This window comes from Peromyscus leucopus, chromosome 10 (assembly GCF_004664715.2).
Source record: "Peromyscus leucopus breed LL Stock chromosome 10, UCI_PerLeu_2.1, whole genome shotgun sequence".
NCBI lineage: Eukaryota > Metazoa > Chordata > Mammalia > Rodentia > Cricetidae > Peromyscus > Peromyscus leucopus.
This window is the reverse complement of record NC_051071.1, coordinates 2,580,284-2,600,837: the sequence shown is the minus strand read 5'-3', so window position 1 is coordinate 2,600,837 and position 20,554 is coordinate 2,580,284. Positions and strand designations below refer to the sequence as shown.

Here is a 20,554-nt window from a genome sequence, read left to right as displayed (position 1 = left end):
TCAGCTAGAGAGGTTTTCTGGTGGAATCTTTAGGGTTTTTCATATAGAAAGCCATACGGTCTGGAAATAACAATACTTTGATCTCCTCTTTTCCTGTTTGTATTTATATCTTCAACTTGTCTTACTGCTCTAGCTAAGACTTCAAGCACTATATTGCTCACAGATGAAGAGAGTGGGCACCCTTGTCTTGTTCCTGATTGCAGTGAAAATGCTTTAAGTTTTCCCACATTTTAACATGATGTTGGCTGTGGACTTGTTGTAAATTGTCCTTATTGTGTTGTTATGTGTACCCTATAGCTCTAATTTTTCCAGGGCTTTTTATCATGAAGGAATGTTGGGTTTTGTCAAGACCATTCTGCATCTAAGGAGATGATTATGTGGTTTCTGTTCTTGAGACTATTTATGTGGTGAATTACAATGATTGATTTACATATGCTGAACCATCCTCAGATCTCTGGGATATCAACTTCATCATAGTGAATAATCTTTTGGATGTTTCTTGAATGTGGTTTGCAAGTATTTCATTGAGAATTTTTGTGTCTGTGTTCATCATGGAGATTGGCTTATAATTCACTTTTTGTGTTGTTGTTGGAGCTTAATCTACATTGGGTATCAGGGTAATACCCAATTTGTAGAAGGATTTTGGGAGTGTTTTCAGGTTTGAGGGGTTGGTGGAGAGATTTTTAAGAACCAGAGGTAGTAGACATCTTCAAGGAGACAGGATTTCCAGACATGAGAAGGCTACTGCACTCATGGACTCATAGCAGCTGTGACTGCTGCATACATAAGACCCACACAAGATCTAGCCAGCCCAAACCCCAGCATGGATGTGGGAGGGGCTCATGAAGGTCCACCCCTCTCTGGGAATCAATTAGCAAGTAATGGCTGCCAAGGGGAGGAGACTCAGTTTTCTTCCAAGATGGGGTCCCTGGGAGGCTGCCTTGCTCTGATAGATTGTTCTATGCTCACATAAAAAAGAGCACATGGAATTGAGAATAGAGGTGGTGAGTTAGAGGAGAAATTAGAGGGGAGGAAGAAAGGATGTGTTTGAACAAACTATATCATATGCATGTAGGAAATCTCAAATAATATATAAAAAGAGGATTTCTGGGTGTTAAGGGAGTGTAGCACATTACAGTGTAGATATCCTGGACAGGGTGGAGCGGGAAAACTGTGAGATGGTAGTATACTGAAGTGATGGGCAATTCAGAATTTATGAGTGATTTATCTCTGGAGGTTTTTACTTAATATTTTCAGACCACTATTGACTGTGGGTAACTGAAACCAAGTGTAGTTGTTGATTTTCTTCTTGTGGTAACTAAATGCCTCACAGGAAGCAGCTGAAAAGGCATGGCTCGTTTTGCTTAAGGTGATCCAGTGCATCGTGGATGACATGGCAAGGAAGCAAATGCTCCATGGTGGCAGGAGGGTGTATCTAGGACTCCTTAAATTTTAGAGGAACAGGAAGCAGACAGAGACCAGGAAGTGTAACTGGGCCATAAGACCCCAAGGTCCAGCCCTAATAAACCACTTCCTCCAGCAAGACTCACTATCTAAAGGATCTACAACCTCCCCAAACAGTACCACCTGCTGGGGACCAAGTGTTCAAACATCTGAGCCTATAGGGGGACATTCCACATTCAAAGAACTCTATCCTTGGTGCCCATAGTGTCATGGTTATCTCATACTGAAAAATACATTCATTCCAACTTCAAAAGTTCCCATAGTCCTTATCTGTCCCCACACTGCTCAAAAGTCCAAAGTCTCTTCTGAGGCTCAATACAACCCAACTCTATACAATAAAAACAAAATCAACTCTCACACTTCTAATATACAAGGCGCAGAGCAAACATTCCAATTGCAGAAGAGAAGAACTGAAGGACAACAAGGAAAGATTGGACCAAAGCAAGACTGAAAACCATCATGGCAAACACCAAGTCCTCAGCGCTGCATGAAGCATCTGCTGCTTGTGCTGGCATCATGCAGGCTCCAGCAGGCTTCGGTTTTCTGGCCTCTTCTCCAGTTCTGCTGGCTGTGCACAGAGAGCTTCTCTCTTGAGCTGGCTCCCCTCTGTTCCTCCAGGTTTTCTCAAATGTCCCAGGAATGAGGTCACTGGGGCAGGGTGTATAGTATGAACACACAACTACCTATGGGGTAATCCCAGGACCAGGCAAAGCATACATGCATAGGTGTCCCCATGGCTTTATTCTCTGGAAGTGAGGTTTTTTTTTGTGACTGTACAGTGTGTCCTGGGTTGTAGCTTCTGGAATCTGAGGGGGTCCACAGCATGTGTGCATGCATGCCAGGGTCATAGTCTGTGGCACACATGCTTGAAAACTGTAGTCACTTGTGCCTTTGTTGGACTGTGAGCTTCTAGAGGGCAGGACTGTTCCTTCCATCTTCTGAATCTATGGATGCATTTCCAGTGTTGAGTGAGTCCACAGTCAATACTCACTGTTCACATTTAAATGCCAGATCTGGTCTGGTGCCTTCCCTGTAGATACAGAGAGGCTTAGCCAAGCTGCTTTGTAAGCAAGTGACTGGAATGGATACAACTGAGGCATGAAATGGAATGTCAGTGAGGAGTTGACATTCCTCCTCCTCTTCCTCCACCTGTCCTGAGTGTTGCTCCCTTGGGCTATCTTGCAGGTATGCATCGTGCAGAAGCGAGACACGAAGAAGATGTATGCCATGAAGTACATGAACAAGCAGAAGTGTGTGGAGCGGGATGAGGTGCGGAACGTGTTCCGGGAGCTGCAGATCATGCAGGGATTGGAGCACCCATTCCTGGTGAACCTGTGGTGAGTGGGGAGGTGGCTTGTCCCCTGAGGGTACTTTCCTGGCATTGCCAGAAGTAAAGAATCCAGGTGTCCGAGTTTACAGCCTCCCATGTATCCCATAGGGTACTTCACCAATGAGCCTTCAAGCATTCATTTCCATTTTGCTCTCCGATTGAGTGAATCAGAAGTGAAAACAGATTTATTTTTGTGTATTTGAGGAAGTATGCAGCAAGGTTTCATAAGAATGCTAAATGGTATCCAGTGTTTTAGGAAGTCCCACACATTGTGTGAATGGCAAGAAGGACCTGGACCTGGTGTTTCACTCCATATAGCATGGCTGCCCTGAATGGAGGTGCTACATTCCATCTCCTGGATCTGACACCCCAGCTATTATAGACCATGTTTCTGCTGGAACTTTCTCTCCATTCCCTCCCTGAATGTCATTTCCAGTTTGAATTTGGATCCTAGAAATGCCTACCTGCTGATGATTCCCTGCCTCTGGGCCTTTGCAGGTGCTATTTCCTTTTGCTTTAGTCAGGTACTCCAAAGTCCTCCATTGTTCCCGAGGCTTCATCCGAGGCTTCACTTGTGCTCTCCAGGCAGGCACCCTCATGAATGTCTTCCTATTTCCCTATTACCCCACCTCACAGATGAGGCCACTGATTCATGTTTCTTGTAAGTGGACAGTTAGGATTTGAAGGCACACTGCCTGCCTTTGTGGCCTCCACCTAACTCCTTAACTGGACACTTCCTAGTTTGCCAAATGCCCTTCCCTCCCTTCTTGTTGCCCTGCATGGCCCTTTTGCCCTCCTGGAAGTATGAGCAGTATGGAAATGTTTGTCCTGCCTTGTGTTAATTGTACGCCAGTTCTGGGATTCAGTTTGTAGAAGGTGAATTACTGCAGCCTTGCAAAGGCTTACTCTCATCATTCTTCCCCAGTGACAGGCTTTGTGATTGGCACCAGAGGAAGCCTAGCATTGATTAGTTTCCATGACAGCTTTGCCTCTGTGGGATGAATGATCTGTGCTCCTGAGCTGTGATAACCCAAGCCGGGCTGTCAGGTGCAATATTTTTACCTGGTTAAAGTGAAACTGTGGTGGTCCTCTCCCCGGATTAAGACAATCCTGGGAAAGGAGAAAGAGGAAGAAGAATTGTGAGACAGAGAGTGGGGGTAGTGTAGTGTCTGGGGGAGCCCTAGGTAGGGACAGGATAAGGGAAGGGGACAAGGGGGCCCAATATTCTTCCTCCAAGCCTGACCTCATTGGTTCTGAATCCAGCCTTCTAAATATCAGCAAGGAGGCACCTCTGGACCAAAGGAATCCCAAACCAGATCCCAATTTTGATGGGGAGAGGGAGGATCAAGAGGTAGATGGATAATATCATAACCTGACAGAACTGTGTACTTTCAGTAGGAAGAGAATGAAAGCCACAGGGCAGGGGAGGAAAGGAGAGGAAGAGAGGGGAGATGAAGGAAGAAAGTAGGGGAGAGAAAGGGAAGAAGGAAGAAGAGAAAGAGAGCCAGGGCAGGAAAAGGTAGAGAGAATATATAATGCTGATGTCTTCAAGCCAGGAGAGAAATCATCACCAGAATTGACCGTGCTGGCTGCTGACTCTGGAACCTCATCCTCCAGAGTTGGGAGCAGTAAGCAGCCCAGTGTACAGCCCTTATGTGGCATCTTGTGCTGGGGAAGGCACAGGCTTTGAGGGCAAGCCCACTTGCCTTTCTGTGTCTGTTTCCTTACCTGTAAAGTCAAAGAGAAAGGATGGTGATGTTGTGGTATTGTTTACAAATCAAATGAGTGATCAGAAACAAAGTAATCTGCTTTGTATTAGACAGGGGTACATCTTTCATGCGTGATTTCCATAGTTACCAGGGTGCTTCCAGGCTGGCTCTGGTTAAGCATCCCTCCATATTAGGTCACTTCACACCTCCCTGCATGGATTTAACTCCTCCCCCTCCCTCAGCATTGGACATGAGGACTTTGGAAGATGTACCTTGGGTTTTGGGTACCAGGTTGTTAGCTTGATTAAAGGTTGGTGGCTAGACAATTTATTCACATTTTCATCGTGTGCTTGAAGTTCATTTCCATCACCCTCACTGGCTGTATTTACTAGACTCACTGTTAAAAGGCATTGTACAACTGGGTAAGGGAGACACTTGCTACCATTTAGACAAAGCAGCTGTGAGAGTGAGCACCTTACAGGATAGGAAGAAGACCGGTCCTGCGCAGTAAGCACCAAGAATATATTATAGATTCGCTGTATATAATAAGCGATACCTTGACGGACCAAGGTGTCCTTCAAGAGGAAGCCATTTATCAAGGAATATTTAGTGTTATTTAGCTTATTAATATATATCAACTGTCTTCTGCTATGAAATATACTACTAGGCATTATGGCAAACAGTTTAGCTTCTCAGACCACTAATGCTGATCCACTGGGTAACACCCCAACAGGGCCTAGGAGACAAGCAGGCTGTAGATGCATAACTTTGTTTCTTGTGCAAATGAAGCTCAGACCTCCCTTCCCCAGACAGGGAAAACAGCATTCCAGAGCAATTGACTCAGAACAAAGGAGATTTTTGCATAACCAGGTTCAGTAAAGACTGGGACAGGATTCCTGGGCAGAACAGAGTCCATGGCCAGGAGAGAAAGGATAAGGCAGTTTCAGTAGATGATAGGCAGAGTCCTGTGGCTGGAGAGAGGAGAGTAAGACAGAGTTCCCCAGAGTCAGGGGTAAGGAACAAGGAAGAAAAGATGGAGGATGAAGGAACAGAGGATGAAGATGAGTTCAAAAGCATAAGAGTTTAGTTAGGACAATGAGAATACAGAAAAAATAGGTACAGAGAGGAGCTCTAAGTGAGGACGAAGATGAAGCTGTATGGATAGAATTTTGTCTTAGAGAAATAGGGTAAACAGATGAAAGATCATGGTGTACAAAGATTCTTTTCCCTCAGATAACCCCATGTTAGATGTAGTATCTTCCCTATGACCCTGGGAGGGATTTTCTCAGAGCAGGCCCTTGGGAAAATTCTGTTAGTCCTAAACTTAGTGTTAATACATGTCATAGCAACAATGTTTCTAGAACCTTCTATGAGTAGACATAGGACAAATCAAGGCCAAGATGTCCATATGCCACCCTGAAACTTTTTATTAGAACAAGATTATGGGAAGCATTTAAAGAAAGTTTCTCTGGGTGAAGCAGGGGGATGAGAAGAAGTCTAAGGAGAGGACTGGAAGCCCCCAAGAATCTGTGGCAAAGGACCTGCTCTTTGTAGAAGACTGCTACCATTTCCTTATAAGTAATCCCAGACAGCTCCCAAACTAGTGCATACAACACCTCAGTCAGCCTTGCCAGTCTATCTGACAGGGCAAATCTTAGTGAAATGCTGATCTGACTTGTGGATGAAACATCACTGTCTGCTGTGAGGTAATCCTTCTGTATACTGTGAATATGTATTATTTTCATTGGTTAATAATAAAGCTGATTGGCCTATAGCAAGGCAGGATAAAGTTAGTTGGGAAAGCCAAACTGAGAATGATGGGATGAAGAAGGGCAGAATCAGAGAGTTGCCAGCCAGATGGAGAGCGAGTCAGACACACAAAGTGAGGTAGAGGTAAAAGCCACATGCCTCAGGACAGCACATAGATTAATAGAAATGGGTTAAGTTGTAAGAGCTAGTTAGTAATAAGGCTGAGCTATTGGCTGAGCATTTATAATTTATATTAAGCCTATGGGTGATTATTTGGAAGCAGGTGGTCTGGACAGGAAAACTCTGCCTACAGCTGTCAATCTGAAAGTCCACAGAATGATGTCCACCAAGGCTGAGCTCTGATACAGTATTCAGTCTGTCTATCCCACCCTCCTGTTGTAGCCACCATCTTGGTACATTTTACTGCAGCCATATGAGTAGTAGGTAATTAAGTGATAACTAAGACCCACAGTGCTTACCTCTCCAGGCCCTGATCCACCTGATCTGCTGCTGGAACTCCACTATTCAGAATTTCCTGGAATGCTTACTCTTTCCTACAAGTGTCCATGTAATAGGCAATTATGCACTAGACTCCTGGTGGAGGCCAGACACTGTCTTGTTTTCTAAGTATCCAGAGATGGAATAGCTCTGCATCCTCCCTTAGCAGTGCTCCACTCGTGGAGGGGCTCAGCCCTCCTGCTTCATTGTGCCTCATGTCCAATACACAGGGAATCAGTACTGTTATGGTTGCCTGGTACTCTGGTAGATACAGTGCTAGAACTGAGAGCAATCATAACCTCTATCTTCCACAGCTGGCAGAGGACAGAAGTCAAGCCCACACTGGCAGCATCATATTTCCTTTCCTCCCCAATACTCTCTAGTCACTCTCCCTGGCATCTGTATCATTACTAACATAGTGAGATTCCATGCTGTCCTGGGGACCAAGAGGCACCCTGGTCAACCCCTGACACATAGGAGGACAATGCTGGTGAGATTTTTACAATTCTATGATGTCATTAGCTTCCATGTATCCAGGACACTCTCATCACCACGGTAACCTCTGGCATCAGAGGACAAGGCTATGCTGTCTTGTCCATGGCTCTTTCTCATCCTGGACTGCTCTAATATGTGCGGTGCCCTTGGTGTCTTTGGCTCAAGCTTTGAAGATTCCAGGTTTCCATTCTCCTTGTGGTGGTCAGGGGCTGCTGTTCTGAAGAGGGAGGGCTATGAGCGTGGTCAGGGGCTGCTCATCTGAAGGGGGGGGGGACTATGAGTGTGAGCCACATGACTCACCAGGTATATCTTGACACTCAGAGAGTTGTGTGACACTCGGCGCTCAGGAGGGGTCCAGCTGGGCCAGGGGGATTGGCTGTGTATGTTAGGAGATTACTGAGGAACCTAAAAGCCTGCTAAGGAACAATACAAGAGTCACATGCCCAATCCAGGACTCCCAGGATCCTCTGGCTGTGTTGAGGTGACACAGCATGGCACCTTCATGCAGATTTCTCTGACCCCTTTCTATGTTTTCCATGTGCTTTTCTGTAACTAAACCTCGGAGTTAATATTGCCTCATGTATATATTTGTTACTTTCCTCCTTGTGGTGGCCAAAACCAGATGAAAGCAGCCAAAAGGACAGGGATTAATTTTGGTTCATAGTTTGAGGGATTACAGTCCATCATGGCAGGAAGGAGGGGAATTGGGGCTCTGTCTGAGGTGGTAGGCACTGGTGGGATGACTTGTTACATCTCAGCAGATCAGGAAGCAGGGAATTCGGTAGGATACAGGACCAGGCTATCACCCATACAACCCACCCTCTAGTCTCCCAACAGCTCCAGCTGGGGACCAATTTCCAAAGGCCCCACAACTTCCTCCAACAGCATCAACTGATTGGTTGTACAAGCACATGAACCAGTGGGGACACTTCACACTGAAATCACAGCACCATGCTTTTCAACCATGGTAGTGACAGTGATTTATTGTGAGGCTTTTCCTTTTTGATCTTAGCAAAGCCTCAGTCCCGTCTTATGAGATGGACATTTTCATCTCCAGCTTACAGTTGGAGAGGCCGAGGCCAAGGGGGTTAAATTATTCACACACGACTACAAGCTCACCCAAGGCAGCTCTGAGATAAGGAGCCAGAGTACACTAGTAAATTCTTAACAGCCAGCTCTCCCAGATGTAGGGAAAGGGGACAATCCCTGGTCCCCAGTGTTTTTCATTCTCTGAGAGGTAGATGCACCCATTGTCAATTTTGATCTAACAAGCTGGTGTCAAACAGCTTGCAAATTTCTGAACATTTCGTAGTTGATTTCCAGTGATTCAACAAGCTGGCTCCTGAAAATCCTGATGGGCTCCATAGCCTGGTCTAAGGTATGTCGAGCTTCTGTAAGTGGGCTCATAACAAAGCCTCTAAAATATCAAGGTAAGAGAGGAATTCATCTCAACATGAGAAAAAGGATGATAAGTAGGTGCCAGGTAGAGTAGTGGAGGCAGGAAATGGTCCACGGTCTTGATGGGTGCATATCCTTTGAAAGGCCTCAGTGTTCTCACCTGTAAAACATGGTGAGAACAATCCCACCCCTTCCATGCTCTAGGAGCCCAGGCCAATTGAGATCCAGGGGGTGACAGCTTTTTGGAATTTCTGAGGTGTCATGCCATGTGCATTTTTACACTTCCTTTTGAGAAAGCCTGAAGCATTGGTAATGATTGATACAATGGCTCATGATTTGTATGCATGAAATTGCTGGCAGGAGGCAGTGAGTGCATAGATAAAGCTCATGGATTGTTCAGTGACCAAGAGATCTTATGTTAAGCTCATATCCCAAAGAACACCAAAATTGCACTAGAATGTAATACATTTTAATGAAAAGCCTTTGCCTGCTTGAGTCAGAGTAATTAAATGGGGATGGCAGGGTCCTGAATCCCTATCTTTCAAAGTCACATGGCAGCCTCCTACCATCCCCATACTCTAGTCCCACAGATATTTATCCCACAGATGCTGCCTCTGCCTGGGGTGATTTTCTCAGGACACCTGCCTGACAACCCCTTTGCTAATTTCACATCTCAACTATTGGCAGGCTTTCAATCAAGTGAAGTCCACATCAGTCAGTACTGTGTCTCCACAGCTTCTGAGCACTCTGCCTGTTCGAGGCTGAGAAGTCCAACAGCGTGGCAACAGCATCTCCTGAGTGATGTATCATGGTCTGCTAGGGGATACCGTGTAGTAAGAGAGAGGAAGCTAGGCTCAGGTCTCCCCTCCTGCTTTTATGTGCCCCCTATGACATCATGGGCAGCCCAGCCTCAGCACCAAATCTAACCCTAATTACTTCCCAAGGGCCCCAGATCCAGACCCCACTAAGACAAATCTGGAGGCTATGTTTCCAACCCATGACATTGGGGGACCCGCTCATATCACAGTGGCATCTAATGGGACATGCCAAGACCCAGCTTTCATGTTTCTTTACCCTCCTGCCCTCAGAGGATTGTTCCTGCACCCCTGTTTTCTCCCTGCCTTGTTGATTGTGAACAATATGATCTCAGCCACTGCTCCTTCCGAGGCTTAGCTGATCCTCCTTGAGGACTTGTGGAACTTGGTGTGAAATGGGAACAGGTACATGATGTACAAAGCTTTGCAGGGTCTCTTTGGTGCTTTCTCTCTGAGCCTGATCTTAAGCACACGCTCGGCTCCCCCTCACTATCACTTTCTATCTGCAGACTTGGGCTGCTCTCCTGCATTACCTCTCAGCCCTCCCTACATAGATCTCCAGCCTTATACCCATGCAAAGTTGAAAGAAAAGGAACCCACTGAACACACTTTGGTCACTTTAGGCTTAGATGAAAGAGTAGGGCTCAGGGGGTGGGGGAAAATCCCCAGCACTTGGGGGTCATTCCATGGAGGACTCCATTGTAACACATTTGTCTGATTCCCAAGTCTGAGCAGGGTCTGCCTCCCAGGTCCATAGAAACCTCTCACCCAGCAACTTTCAGACACTGTCAGAAGTAGCAGGTGTATGGGGCTACTCCAGGGCACCTTCAGTGGCTGGGTTTGTCCATGACAGCTGGGTCAGCACCAACATGCTGGGCCCTGCCCTGCATGGAGCAACTACCAGTGCCCCAAGGGACTTCGCAGCTGGGCTTAGGTTCTTATTTTGAGTCATATTAGTGGTCATTTGTAAGTGAGAAGAGTCTTCAAAGATGGTGACACGAGAATCATTGTCCCCAATGATATGTGAGGACTTCAGAATATGTGCTGATTCTGAAGCCAAATGTGCACCAGACACCTTTTTTTCTTGATCCCTCCCAGACTCCATCTGTACATACTTTGGGTCCTGGTCCCTGTCAGACTTCCCTGAAGGTTTCCATCAGAAGATCATGAAGGAGAGCCAACAGTCAGTCTGTTCCTCTGTGGGGCCACCTGGCTTCTGGCTTCCTTCAGTTCCTGGGCATCCTCTGTCATGTTGCCCTGTGTCGGAGAATTGTGTCCTGTAAGGAAAAATAGCCACCAGCTGATCTTCTTCCAAGAGTCCACCACAACTGGGCCTGTTGACTGTTGACTTCCTTCTTAAGAGGATCGAGGGGAGTCATTGAGCCCTCCTGAGATTCCAGCTGCTCCTCCCAGCAATTTGTATGTACTTCTGCCCTGATTACATGTGGCCTGATTACATGTGCCATCCATCTCGAGGGAGGTACAAAAGTGCATAGGTTGGGGAGGTTAATTGAAGGTCTGTATCTGTGCAGGTAGGAGGATGCCATCATCCATACTGGGTGAAGAATTTCCAGTACAGCTGTGTAAGTGACCCAAACTCATTACTCCCCCAGGGAGACCTTTGGTGGAATGATACTTTAGCTTTGCTGTTAGGACTTTCTAAGAACTGGGGTGGATGTTGCTAGAGGTAAGGAGTGGAAGTCATTTACATCTGTCCAGAAAAGGAATTCTAGAAACACCCTGTTCGGTTCAGCACAGTCCTGTGCTGTGTTGTATCCTGGTGTGTTCACTTATTTCCTTAAGGGCATTTCCTATCACCAGAGGGAAAGTGAGCTCCTGGAGCCAGGGTCCCACTCATCTTGTTACCCACATGTCCCCAGGAACTAAATCAGTGCCTGTCACATGTGGGCATCTGACAGTACTGTCATATTGAATCACGTGCTTGCACTGACCCCTGGCTTAGGATATGGACCTTCAGGAAGCTCAGAGGGGGCTGGGATCTACCTGTTTCCAGAGGGCCAGGTGACCCATGAGAACCAGGATCTCACCTTTGCTGTCCTCATTCTCAGCTCCAGGACCGCTGTGCATGGAGGTGAGGTTTCTCCTGTAGTGCGGGTACTGGGGCAACTTACTGAAGAGCTTTGATGCATCCCCACCTCAGAAGTCCTTCCCGGTCTCCCTTGTAACTCCTTCTTCCACTCTTCATACTCGAAACCCATTTTCTTTCTCATCAGCAGCATGTAGACCTTTGATCTGCCAATATCCTAGATGGGTCTACGGCTAACTGCTCACCCAGCAGTAGGACATAGAAAATGTCCTTCTGTCAGATTCCTGTCCACCTCAGTCCTTCGGTGCCCTCTCTCCTTGTTCCTTCTGATCCAGCGGACAGCTGCCCCCAGCCACATTCCCACCAGCAAAGTGGCAGGAATGACCTTGTGCAGTGATGCTCCGCTTCAACCATTTTTGACTGACTCTGTAACTTCCAAGGGCAGACTGTGAGGTGGCCTAATGACACAGGGGCCTCACTTGCCCGCATGAGCTTCATCTTGCATCTGAGAACTGCCTGCACTCTTAGGGACATCACAAGGTCATTATTGAGGGACTCTTTGCCTATATGAACCCATAGGTAAGGAAGAAGCGTCAGTTGCCCCCCCACTGAAGGCAACTACAAAATCATTCCCCCACGGAACTTGTGTGATGTCTTTGAATCCTCCCACCTGCCACAGTCCTGAACCAAGCTCAGGTCCTTCACTGACTGACATGAAGACTGACAGGGAACAGGAAGGTGGTTGGGCCAGGTCAGCATCAAATCAAGATGGTCCCTTCCTGTGATCAGGCAGACATGCAGTTGAAATGGGAGGGAGTGGGTTTGCCGCTGCATTCAGTGGTGCTTGATGTCCTGTCAGAGGCAACCGGGGACCATCTGTCATCTTGCTGGTGGCACAGGCAGAGCACAGGCAGTCCACAGGACACTGTTGGGAGCTGGAGGCCACCCTCCAGAGTGCTCTCTTTCCCGCCTCTTCCTCTCTTCTTGCTTCCGTTTCTTTCCTGTAACACTTGTGTTTTGAAACTTAAAGCTACCAATGCAACTTTTCTGAAAAGGTGTGGGAGAGATCAAGAGTGCTGCTGGACACCTCTTCATGTCCCCTGTGGGGTGGCGTAGATGGGTTTGGGGACAGAGCACACTTGACAGGCATTTTATGAAAATAACAATGGCAGCTGTAAGTGTCTGAATTCTCTGACCTCCTTCTGCATATCGACTTCTCTTCTTTATACTTTGAGTGGCTGACCCATGTCCAGTATCCACCCCTGGGAAGGGCCCTCATGATATCAGTGCAGAGTGGGAGTGTGGTCCAACCATGGGTGCATTCCAAAGGCTCAGCCTTTACTGCACCCCTGATGTGAGTTGGTGAAAATCCTTAGGTGACAGCCACATTCTTCCAACGAGCAACTGTTTGGAGCGTACTGTGAAACTGCATGTCAGAACTTGCCCCCAAGAGCCACCTGAAGGACACTTCTGTCACCAGCTCCTGGGTGAGGAGGGAAGAGACAGGCCCTCAAAGTTGTTTTCATTCTTTTTGATTCCCAGCATCACTGGTGATTTTTAGCACAGCTCTGGCTTTTGGACCATATCTGAGTTGGGCCCCTGAGGACACAGAAGAGAAGCTGCTGTGTGTTACCCTGGAGGAGATGGTCCACCCAGAAGGACAGAGGGGTAGAAATAACCCTCCTGATCCACCCTGGACACGTAGTGCAGGGCTCCACATTTACACTTGGTGATCTACAGGGTGATAAAAAATACCCTGTCCCCAACATTGAGGAGGAAGGAAGCATCAAGCAGAGGCACCCGTATGTCCAGATGTAAAAACTCAGCCTTTACACCATATCCCCACTTGGCTTGTATGTAAGTCTGGGTGTTTGGAAATAGTAGAAGGTCTGTGTGTACTGCCAGACATAGCAGTTATAGGAGATCCAGCAGGCATGGCATTTATAGGAGATGGGTCACCTAGGCACAGAAATTGTAGGAGATCCAGGCACAGCAGTTATAAGAGATGGGTCACCCAGACACAGCAGTTATAGGAGATGGGTCATTCCTGTCTTTTCCTCCTAATTATGTACTTTTATGTGAGGTGCAGTGAGAGGGAAAATCAGCCTACACTCTTCTGGAAATTTCCATCCTGCCCATACCCGCCAGGTCTGCACAGTGGGAGTAATGAGATTCTGATGAGCCGTGTGCAGGACAAGAGTGTGAGTCTGGATGTCAATCTCAAGGAACCCCTGGGCTTACAAAAAGGTATCCTCTATGCGACATTACAAGTACGTGGGGGCTTGGGCTGTGTCATTCAAAGGTCCAGCTAGAAGCAGGCACAGGAAATGAATAGGGTTTTAATTAAAGTGGTTATTTGTGCAGAAGCAACCTACATGAGGCGGGTTTGTGTTCTCAGCACTGAACAGGAAGCAGAGAGTTTAATAAGGTGTAGACAGAGCAGGTGCCTCAGGGACCCGTTTTAACGAGTATATTAAGTGTCTGCCATTAGCACATCTTCGTTGCTATGTGACCAAGTACTCCTGAACATCTGAAGACACACTGGCACCTTGTGTGATGTCAAGCTGGTATCTCCAGTTTTCCTTACCCTGTAAACCTGTCTCTCGAATGTATCCACGTACCTCTCTCAATTACTGCATGCTCCAAATTACTGGAGCTGATTTAAAGAAGATTTTATTTTGTTCTCTTTAAATTCAATTTTCTTTTTCCTTCTCTTTGCTTTTCCAAATTGCCTAAGCTTTAAGACACTATTAAGTCAGGCAGTTTCATACTGCACTCCACAAACAGGGCTTTCCCCAGAACCTCTAACCCCAGCTGCTTCTTAGGTTGTTCAGGTCCCTATACTCAGCTGTATCTCCCTCCATCCCCACCCATCCAGGAGCTCCTACTTGGGCCAGAAAACCCTGCCCAATGCCCCATTCGCAAAGCCTCCCCAAGTTCATCTAAGAATGCCAAAGAATTTAGTTCTTGGGGTGGGGGGAGAAAAACCTATAGTTCCTAGGAAATTGGAATCCTCTGGGGGAACTATTGGGGATGTATGGGGTATATAGTATGTGTGGAGTGTGTTTGTGTGAATCCTGTGGAGGTCAGGAGTCCACATCATGTGTCTTCTTCCATTGATTTCTATCTTTTTTATTTTTTAATTTTTTTTAATGAACATCCAGTTCAGCTAGACTAGCTAGCCTGTGAGCCCCAAGGATTCTGATTTCCATGCCTGGTTTCTTATGTGGGTGCTTGGGATTGAAACTCAAGTTCTCATGCTTGTACAGCAAGCATTTTACCCATGGAGTTTTCTTCCCAGCCTGCTTCCTCCTTTCTGTTGGTGAACAGTGTGTGTGTGTGTGTGTGTGTGTGTGTGTGTGTGTCTGTCTGTCTGTCTGTCTGTCTGTCTGCCTGCCTGCCTGCCTGCCTATCTGTCTGTCTGTTTCAGACTGTATCTTAAATACCTTGCAGAGGTCCAGGTCTTCAGAGGGGTTGATGAACATACCAGAGGTGGGACCAGGTAAGAGGACTATGGGTTCCTGGGACACACTCTTGAAGGGACTGTGGGACCTGGTTCCTGCCCCTTCCTCTTCCTCTTTCTCCTTGTGAACTGAGTGTTTTTCAGGGCCTTGACCTCCCATGACCCTTCTGCCACAGGACTGGCATCATGCCAGCAGCCTCCCAAACCACCTTTCCCCTTTCCTCTCCGAACATCTTGGTCTTTGCTATAGTAACGGGAAGCTGATCGACTCAGGCTTCCTCTCTGCCTCCTGGCTGCAAGGAAGCTCCGAGCAAGCCACGTTAGGGAGGCTGCTTGGTGCTGTGTGGGCAGAGAGGTACAGATGGCAGGCTCAGATCTGAGTTTCAGGTCACCAGCCCCAGGACATCAGACAGTGTCTTGAGTCTCATTTGTAGAATGTTTGAGATAGGAATTACGTCCACTTCTCAGACTAAGGTGCCAGTGCCCAATGGCTCCTGCCACTTGGCCAGCCGACATGCCCCCTTATTTCCTGAATGCTTATGGATCTACACTTCCTTCTCAGGCTTCTTTTTCTACTTGGAATTATGATTCCTTGCTCTGAAATTGCTCTATCTATTTTTAACACTAATTTGTTTGTAGGTGATGTTGAGAGCCACCCACAATCATTTATGAATTTGCCAAGATAGCTGGACACGATGGCTCTATTTTTAAAATGGTTGCAAGTGTGAGGAGTTGTTTATGAGGCAGCCTTGGTGCCCAATTCCACCCACATGCCATTCCTCTCGAGGGCTTGGGTGATGAGCGGCTCTTCAGGGATCCCATGGCAGATGGGAGAGAGTTCTTTATTAATGTATTGGCAAACACCCTACACCTTGCTAAAATCTCTTGCCAAAAGCAAATCTGGAGAACTTGGCTTGGCCCCAAAGCTAGAGTCGGCCTTTCTTCTCCAAGTCAGGTCAGTTGTAGAGATGTATGAGTTTATATATAGCTGCAGGAGTGCAGAACCGAGGTCATCCAGATGCTCTCTCCCTGCAACCTCCCCATGCCTCTGAGCCCTGCAGCAGTTCTCAGACTGTGGTTTTGAAACCTGTCCCCAAATTGTATTGCTCTGAGCCGTGGGATCAGGTATCACTCACCAAAGACTCTCTAGATGACTCTGAGGCCAGAAAATACTGAGCTATGCCCCTCCAGCTACAGTGTGTGGAATGGCTACATGCAGAAGCCTGGATGTTCTTTGGAACTCTTCCATGGAGGAATGGGTGGCCAGAAAGTGCACCAAGGCTTGCTCTGTGGAGAATGTGGCCTCACCCACCAGGACAATAGGTCATCGAGTGGATGGCGTCCCTTATGGATGAAGTGGGAAGAGGCACAGGTGTCCTTGGCAGGATTCTGGAAGAAGGAGCAGGTAGGAGACCCTACTTAGCAGAAAACAGCTTTACCCCCAGGTGCACTCACACCCATGTCCCTGCCTGAGTCCATGTTTCCAACTGTATCTATGCCCCTGCATCTGCCATTGCTGCAGTATGTAACTGCTCCTCACCCAGTCCCACAGACCAGAGGCTGTCCCCTACTGACAGCTCAGATGGGCAGGAAGTCCTTGACGAAGACATAGGCATGTCTTGCTTTAGGACAATCCACTTGAGAGCTGCATGCAGCCCAACAATTGATATAGACAATGTACCCCAACTCTTAGTATGGGGGTAGAGCAACCATAGGAGCAGAATATTTCTATTCAGGGTGCTCTGGATAAGACTAGGACAGCTCCCTTTTGCTGCTTGAAACATAAACCACACCATCTGTAGGGTTTGTGGTCCCTGAGACTTGGTGATCTGCAAGGCATGCTCCCTGAACTTTAGTCTTCTGGTGTCTGTGACTTTAGGAAACCTCTGGCAACCTTAGGTAAGATGCTGCTGATGTGTGTGTGGTTTCAGTCACACAGTGGGTATTGACAGAACTGGCTAGTTGATTAACCTCAGCTCAGCATGTACCCAGGGGCAACACAGCCTTGGCTGGGGAAGTGGATGAGTTGCTTTCTGTTGCTGTGATAAAACACTATGACCAAATGCAACTCATGGAAGAAAGGGTTTATTTTAGTGTCTGGTTCCAGAGGGATGAGTCCATGATGGCAGAGAAGCAGGCAGCAAGCAACAGGCAATAGCAGCAGGAGCTGAGAGCTGAGGGCTCACATTTTCAATCGCAAGCTCAAAGCAAAGGACAAACTGGGAGTGGCAGGGAACTTGTAATCTCAAAGCCCATTCCTAGTGTTATATTTCCTCCAGCAAAATGGCACCATTTAAATCTCCCCCAACAGCGCCACCAACTGGACATCAAGTGCCCAAATACTGGAGCCTATGAGGGACATTTCTCATTCAAACCACCCAGGAAGCAAATTCTGCAGTGTGGGAAAGCCTTTGGCTTCAGCAAATGAGGAACTCAAGGTAGAGTCTTAGTCAACCTCTCTCAATTCATTTTACTCTCCTCAGAAGAGGAGATTTGCTCTTTGATTTCAGTGATAATATTTTACATGCTTTTTAGGACACAGAAGCTCAACAAAGCATCTTTCAATCCCAGCCTCCCCAAGTCCATCTCCTTAGATTGCCTTCTAGTGATATTTCCCCCTCTCTGAGCAATTACATTATGAATTCTTTTTGTAGCACACGATAAGGAATTAACTATTTTTTTCATTGCAACCTACAAGTTCTATGCTTTCATTTATGTTATCAACACTTCTTTATTAATTAAATTTGTTACCTGGAAATTCCACTACTGTATATAATTCATTCTGCTTACCCTCTTTTTTCTCTCTCCCATACCTGTCAACCCCCATTCCCCACCAACTACCAGTTCTTTCCCCTATGTCTTTTTGTTTTGTTTTATGACTCACTGAGTTTAACCAGTGCCGTCTGTGTGACCATGGGTTTGGAACTAGCCACTGGAGCCTGGGAGACTCAGCAGTGGGTATGCAAATGGAAATAATGGCTGCCCTGCATCCTAGAGGGATGCATTCCTTTCACCATCCATGACTGCTGATAGAGCCAATCCTGTCCAGGCCCGGTGCATGTCACCACAGCTCATGATTGCAATGGCTGTACCAGGCCCAGAAGATACCATTTTGTGGCCCTTCTCCCTGTCTTTCAGCTCTTACAGGCTTTTTCACTCTCTCTGCTGTGACATTCCCTGAGCCGTAAAGAGGGCGATATGGAATAAATGCCTTGTTTAAGGTTGAGCACTTAATTGTCATTTATTCTCAGCACCTTGAGCATCCATGCGCCTCTTTATTTACTGCAAAGAGAGGCTTTTGTGAATAAGACCGAGCATAGCATTTGTCTAGGGGTATGAACATAGAAATTTAGAAGGCAGTTTAATACTGTGAATAGTAGTAAGTTCTTGCCTAAAGCATCTGACTTCCCCAGCCATTTTTTAAACTGTATGCATAGTACCAAGTAGGCATCCTTCCTGTGGAGTAGACGTCAAGTCCAAGTAGAGAGTTTTGGTTATCCCTGTGACAGCCATACCATTGTTGCACAGTAAGCTCATCTTGTCTGGTGGTAGGTTGCTATTTCTGTTCAGAGGGTTCACAGCTGGGTAAGACTGCTAGTTCCTTTTCTCCTCCAGCATCATGCATAGCATCTCCCAGTGCCATAAAAGCTAGTTAGCAGGGAGAACACTTAGCTCAGACAAGCTTGACTTCTTTGTCTTTTGCAATCAATCTGGTATCCTAAGCAATAGGGTCTTAGCATCTAGTTCTGGTTGGCAATCAGTAGTCACAAGAAGCTCTGTTGTTTTAGGAACCTCTGACCAACCACTCCTAAAGAGGTATCCCATACCTTAGTCTTGGATTTTTGCTTAGTGGTTGCTGGCCTCTAGAAGTAGCATTAACCAAAGTGAGAAACATTTCCCTTCTAACTCTTTTTTAAATTATATTTTAAAATAGGCTATCAGATGGTTGTTTTCCATGTGGTATTTTCACACACTCTTAATACATGTCATCTCCTCATCCATCCACTACCCCATCCTTAAATCTTTTCAGTCCTAACATTCCCCCTTTCCACTTTCATTCTACCTGTGTTCTACTATCCTTAAGGCATATCAGCTCCCCAAGAGCCCATTTCTAGCTTCCTGGATCCCACAGATACTCCAAGTTAACCCATAAAAATAAAGATTTAAGGCTGGATCCACACTTGAGAAAGAAAATACAGCATTTGTCTTTCTGGACCTGTGTTACCTTACTCAGTATAACTTATTTTAAAATTCATCCATTTACTCACAGATTTAATAATTTCATTTTTCTTTAAGACCACATAAAATTCTATTGTGTATATATGTAGCTGGACACTTTTCTCTGCCCTGGTCATGAGGTCCCATAGGTGCTTATAAAATAATCATTCAGAGGCTTAATATTAATTACAAACTGTTTGGCCTATGGCTCAGGCTTCTTGCTAGCTAGCTCTCTAATCTTAAATTAACCCATTTCTATTAATCTATGCTTTGCAACATGGCCATGGCATTACTGGTCTGCTGGCATTTTGCTCCTTGGGTGGCAGGCTGGCATCTGCCCTGATTCTGCCCTCTTCTCCCTGTATATCTCTTGGATTTCCTACCTGGCTATTATCCTGCCTTACCATAGGCCAAAACAGCTTCTTTATTAACCAATAGTAGCAGCACATATTCACAGCATACAGAAAGACCATCCCACAGTATATGTGTGCAACATTTTCATTGTCCATTCATCAGTTAGTGGACACCTAGACTGATTTCCTTTTCTAGCTATTGGGCATAAAACAGCAATGAACATAAATCAACTTGTATCCATGTTGTGGAATCTAGAATCCTGTAGGTATATGCCCAGGAGTAATATAGCTGTGTCATATGGTAGTTATATTTTCAGCTTTTGGGGAAACTTTCAGACTGATTTCTAAAGTGGCTATACTAGTTTCTCTCTTGGTGTCTATATCATTTGATATTCCATTATGGTCAGATAAAATACAGGAAGTTATTTTAATTTTCCTATGTTTGCTGAGACTTGCAGTGAATCCTAATATGTGGTATTATTTGAATAAAGTTCCATGTACTTCTTGGAAGAACATGCATTCCTTAGGTTTTGAATGGGATGTTCTATAGATACTTGTTAGGTCCATTTGATTTGTGATGTCATTTAATTCCATTGTTTCTCTGTTTAGGTTTTTGTCTGGATGACCTGTTTATAGGTGAAAGTGGGGCATTGAAATCACCCATTATTATTGCCTTGTGTTAATATGTAGCTTTACACCTAGTAGTATTTATTTTATGAAATTGTATACACATGTGTTTGATATGTATATGTTTAGAAGTGTATTATCCTCTTAATGGATTGATCACTTAACGAATATGAAGCAATTTTCTTTTCTCTCAGACTAGTTTTGATATGAAAGCTATTGTGTCGGATATGAAAATAGTTATGTATGCTTTGTTTTCAGTTCCATTCATTTGAAATACTTTTTCCATCTTTTTACAATAAGGTGATATTTGTCTTTGACAGTGAGATGTGTTACTTAGAGTCAGCAAAAAGATGAATGCTGTTTTCTAATCCAATCTGCTAGTCTGTGT

At 45.9% G+C, this 20,554-nt stretch overlaps 1 protein-coding gene across 1 annotated transcript in view; it reads left to right on the top strand.

Moving 5' to 3' along the window:
• Stk32b (serine/threonine kinase 32B) overlaps positions 1–20,554 on the top strand; it is a 250,839-nt gene that overhangs the window by 80,683 nt on the left and 149,602 nt on the right. The window contains exon 3 of the mRNA XM_028882359.2: positions 2,650–2,801. Coding sequence (XP_028738192.1) covers positions 2,650–2,801 — 152 coding nt within the window. The remainder of the gene's footprint in view (positions 1–2,649; positions 2,802–20,554) is intronic.